This window comes from Merops nubicus, unplaced genomic scaffold, assembly GCF_000691845.1.
Source record: "Merops nubicus isolate BGI_N331 unplaced genomic scaffold, ASM69184v1 scaffold10629, whole genome shotgun sequence".
NCBI lineage: Eukaryota > Metazoa > Chordata > Aves > Coraciiformes > Meropidae > Merops > Merops nubicus.
This window is the reverse complement of record NW_008633836.1, coordinates 18,585-23,611: the sequence shown is the minus strand read 5'-3', so window position 1 is coordinate 23,611 and position 5,027 is coordinate 18,585. Positions and strand designations below refer to the sequence as shown.

Below are 5,027 nucleotides of genomic sequence, written 5' to 3'. Positions count from 1 at the left end.
CCTGCTGACACTGCTCCATCGTGTCCTGTAGCTGGCCTGGGACCTCCCTTTCTCCAAGCTCAAGGTGCCATGCCCATCAGATCCATGCAACACAAAATCACCACCCGCTCCCCATTGCTCCCCCACCCTTGCCGCTGCCCAACACACACTACTCAGTACAAAGCAGCCCACCAATGCCATCATCATCACATGGCCACTGCTGTCCCTCTGGCCTCCCCATATAATATGTACACCCTATATGTAAGCATAAATGGCCTTTGTGATTCCCATGCCCTTCCTTCAGCCTCACTCTTTGAAAACTCACCATCAAGAAGGTGGGCCACATGAGAGCCCAGCACTGCAGCTCATGCACTTCCCACAAGCCCAACCCCACACCTGTGATTCCTCTGCACACCCTTCTCCAAACCAGTTCCCTCAGGGTCCCCTTGTCCTTGCAACCTCTGCAGAAAACCTGAAAATTGTTCCAGCAGGGTCAAAGATCTTGCTAAATAGCATGTGCAAAGAATAGGGCAGGATTGGGGGCGAGCACCATGCAGACTCCTTCTGGACCCATGGTATGTGTGCCTTGTGATGGCTGCAAGGGACAAAGCACACTCAACCCTTTCAGAGGCACTTTAGGAATCACAAATGGGGGAAAAAAGTACTGCTGAAGCTGTATTCCTGACACCCTTGTTCTTTATGAGACCTTCTTCAGCTGAGTGTGGAGAGGTAGTGTGGCCCCAGCAGCCATTTCAAACTCTCCAGGCTGTAGTAATGACCTTCTCTGGGACACTGTCTGGCCTGCTGCAGGACCCCTCCCTCAGAGGCATTTTATTGCCTCCAGGCCCATGACCAAACCTCCCCGATCCCCTCTCTGTCATCTCACACATGTATCTCAGATTCCTGCTCTCTAGGGATGAACCTGAGCAGCCTGAAGAACCACCTTCCTTAGGAACCAAGCAAGACATGGCCAGAAGAAGGGAAACAGCAGTTTTGTTCCTCTCTGTTTCACTCTAGAGGACTGTTGCCTGCCAATAGTAAGCTGCAACACCCAGCAGAAATTCCCCCTGCTTACAGCAAGCCCTCACGTTCTTTTGGTGGCTCTTTCCGTGGCCACACCTCGGTGCCAGAAAGGCAACACGCCTGAGCGTGTGTGCACACAGGAGCACCCTGGGGCAGGCACACTGTGAGCAGCTTTTGGGGTGTGTCTAGTCCTCATGCTCCTGGGTTCTGTGCCGATCTCCTCGGCAGCTCGATGCATTGTGCTCCCTGAGTTCGGGCCTGACGTGCACCTCGCTTTGTCCTGCAGAGATGCACGGCCCTCTGCTTGGGTACTCCCACGGCTGCAGCCTCGGGGTGAGAGAGGAGCCTGCACAGAGGGAAAGTGATCACGTACTCCCAAAACTCAATCATCGGGGAGGTGGCATTCGCAGGCAAGGTCCTGTTGTCCAGGCTGGAGGTATTCAGAATGTCCACACAGAGATCTACAAAAAGAAAAGGAAGCTGATGAGCCAGAGAAATCCTCCAGGGCTTCTCTACAAGGGATTCTCCTTCCCCTCTGTACTCTAAGTCTCATTCTGGCACCACACAGACTCTTCACCTCATACTATAAAGCATCCCATTAAACTCTTGCATCTCATTAAGCATCTCATTAAACTCTGTCTATCCCTAGCTACAAATCCCAATCCAGCAGTAGCCAGAGGGCTTCGGGAAGGGGAGAGGGGAAGGGTAGAACAATTCTCTGCCAAATGGAAACTAGATGGCTGCAAAATATAGATTATTGAGGGATAGCCACTATGTGGAGCCAGGAAAGAAAATCCTATTCTCCTCCCACACCATGCACCATTCCCTGTCAACATATGCATGCATGTGTTCACACACACCACAGATGCTTTCATGCTTCATTCTGCCATCCCAAACCTTGTCACATAACACAAAATGACTAAAAACAGAGGAGATGCCACTCATCCAAGAACACACTTCATTTTGCATTTGCCAAGCAAAAGATAATCCACCAGAAAACCAAGGAAGCCCAGCTCTGGCTGGGAAGCTTCTGCCTGTTAAATGAACATCTGTAGCTTTCCTCACAAACAAATCCATGCTGGGAGAGCTTAATGAATCAGATCAACTCTTTAGAAGGCTGGTTACCTCTACTGGGATAAAGGGGCAGAAGAAATTATGAGTGAATGGCCCATGGCATGGAGAAACTTATCACATCACAGAAATGAATCATCTGACCCAAGAGAAAAAGGGAAAGCGTTGAGCTGACACCAAAGCTCTTTCCAGCCTGGCTTTCCACTGAAAGCAAAACATGTTCAACTTGGTATCAAAGGACTGTTAAGGACATCAAATCCATGAGGACCCCACATCTTCCCAGGCAAGTGCTTTGAATCAAACCAAAGCCAAGTCTTTCTCTGCTGGGCACAGTTATGTGAATTGTGGGCAGGAGATGAGACTCCTTGCCAGTGTAATGGTAAAGAGGCTCGTACAGATGGGATTAGACCAGAAAAACAGTGCCTTTAGAGTTCTGTGTTACTGGTTCTTGCACTGGGAGACCTGTGCTGTCAAAACCCTCCAGTGCAAGCTTGGCCTGACCTGGCCTAAAGCTGAATGCACAAAGAAAGCTGTTCAGTAAGTGGCAGCAGCTGTCCCAGTAACTTCAAAGGAGTGGGGTAGAGTAAGGAAACTGTAAGATAAATTGTGGTACCAGAGCTTGTGAAAATCTCCTGCCACATGAGGAGGACTCTAGATTGACTTGAAAACTTTCCCAACCCACCAACTTCATTTGCGTGCCAGACAATGCAGATTTTTCAGTGAAATCTCAACACCCAGAATGTCTCCATGTGGAAATAGTTTTACTGTCCCCTTCTGCTAGGCATAAGGTCATACCACTCACCATTCCTGACACCCAGCCATGGTGAATTAAGATAGTGACCTTTGCAGAGTCCCTAACCACATTGCAGCTTATGAGAGCTTTTTAGCCAAATAAAAAATATTTTCTACAAAACCCAGGTAATTTCTGGGAATTGGGAAAGATCTATAAAGTTACCAAGGGACGGTGTACCTGTGTTCCAGGGGTTATTGCAGCTGGCCCACGGTAGCACTGCACTGAAGGAACTGAACAGGTAGAACAGTGCCCAGGACAGGATGATGATGTAGTAGACATTCAGGTAGCACCCAATGACTTGTGAGGCATATCCAATTCCTGTGAAGGAAAGCAAAGATGTGAGGATGGGCCTGCCAACCAACTGCTAACAGGTCAGGCTTGACCCCAAAGATATAGACCATATCATGGTCAGAAGGGTGAAATACCAACCACATGGCTCAATAAAGAATAGGGTAATACCTACCACAGGGAAAGAGAAAGGATTTGGTTTCTCTTCACGCAGACAGGAAACAGTGATGTCTCATGTCAGGTCTATGGTGGAACAGAGAGAAACCTTTTGCTGATGGGAAAACTGGGGGTTTTTTGACCACTACTATACCACTGCATTACACTGCCTCTCCTACAGGAAAGGAAACTCTAGCCTTTAAGGAAAAGAATTGGAGGTGATTTTGTTCATTCTGGAAAGACTTGGGCAAAAAGGATTCTCACAGCTGATACACCTCGTGTGTAAAACACGGTGTTGGGGCAACAGTACAGACTTCAGAGCTGAGCATTTGACTTGGGTCCTGCTTGTGTCCATTGCTCACTGAGACATCAGAACGATAATTGGATCAGAAAGGCCCACTTTATTTATTTATTTATTTATAACTAGCCACTGTGCTTTGAGATGACACTGCTGTCCACCTCCAGGCCCTGCACCAGAGCAAAGGGGTCTCCAGTGCAGGAGGTCCTGGGCTCCCCAGGGAGTTTCAAACAGCACTGCAGAGCTGTGCTTGAGCAAACTGAGCAAGCCCTCAGTCTGCTTGAGCACAGCTTTCTCTGACTGCCAGACCCAGGTAATAAGCTCTCCTCTGGCCATGATAATTGTGACTGTTAGGTTCATTAACATATTCATGCCATGCAACAGCTTTCACCAGGGCCCTAGGAGTCCTGGTTCTGATCTCTGTGCCTTGATCATAAGCCCATCCCATCTCTGGGCTGCCAGACCAGCACATGCAGTGTGGTACCCCCCAGTCTGCAGGACGTTATCCTGCAAATGCTGCCACAGCAGCCCTGGGAAAAGCAATGGGCAGAGAAATCGCCATAAGGCAGCCAAACTTCCTCGTCCTCTTCTCTATTCCTCTTGATAGGGCAGGAGGAAATGGCCTCAAGTTGTACCAGGGGAGGTTTAGATTGGGTATTAGGAAAAAATTCTTCAGCAAATGGTTTGTCAAGCACTGGGACCATCTGCACAGGGAAGTGGTTGATTCACCATCCCTGGAGGTATTTAAAAGATGTGTAGATGTGATGCTCAGGGACATAGTTTATCGGTGGACTTGGCAGTGCTGGGTTAATGGTTGGACTCAATGATATTAAAGGTCTTTTCCAACCTAAACAATTCTACGATTCTATGACTCAATATTTGTCCTGGACTACATGCAGGTGTTTGCATATTGATATTTCCAGCCTTCTCCTCCCACTTGCTGGCCATCCTGCTTCTCCTCTTTCCTGGGCTCTGAGCATCAAAGCAGGGTTGGCTGGACCAGCACAGCCCCCAGCCAGCATGACACACCCTCAGACACCTAAGGGGGTGTCGGGGCACTGCCCCTGCACACACAGCAGTCACCAGGAGAGATAACAAAGATGGGAGAGAGAAGAAGGGAAGGAGAATAAAGGAGAAAGAAAAACAAAAATAGAAAAACATTTCCAGAAAAGGCTGAGTTACTAATTGTCAGAAGGTGTTGCCAGTAATTCCTGTAACCTGACTGACCTTCAAAGATGGGACAGATGTTCCTCCAGGCAGTGACCCCTCCCTGGCTGGTGTACTGCCCCAGCGCTGTCTCCAGGAAGAACAGGGGTATCCCACAAGTGAAGAGAAAGATGAGGTAAGGGATGAGGAAGGCTCCTGTAGGGAGGGGTAAGATGTTGCCTCAGAAACCTCTTTCAAACCTTATCCCCACCA

At 48.7% G+C, this 5,027-nt stretch overlaps 1 protein-coding gene across 1 annotated transcript in view; it reads right to left on the bottom strand.

Annotated features, from left to right (window-relative positions):
• Positions 1–5,027, bottom strand: part of SLC6A12 (solute carrier family 6 (neurotransmitter transporter), member 12) — a 43,893-nt gene that overhangs the window by 22,611 nt on the left and 16,255 nt on the right. The window contains 3 exon segments of the mRNA XM_008948374.1: positions 1,376–1,463; positions 3,044–3,184; positions 4,836–4,970. Coding sequence (XP_008946622.1) covers positions 1,376–1,463; positions 3,044–3,184; positions 4,836–4,970 — 364 coding nt within the window.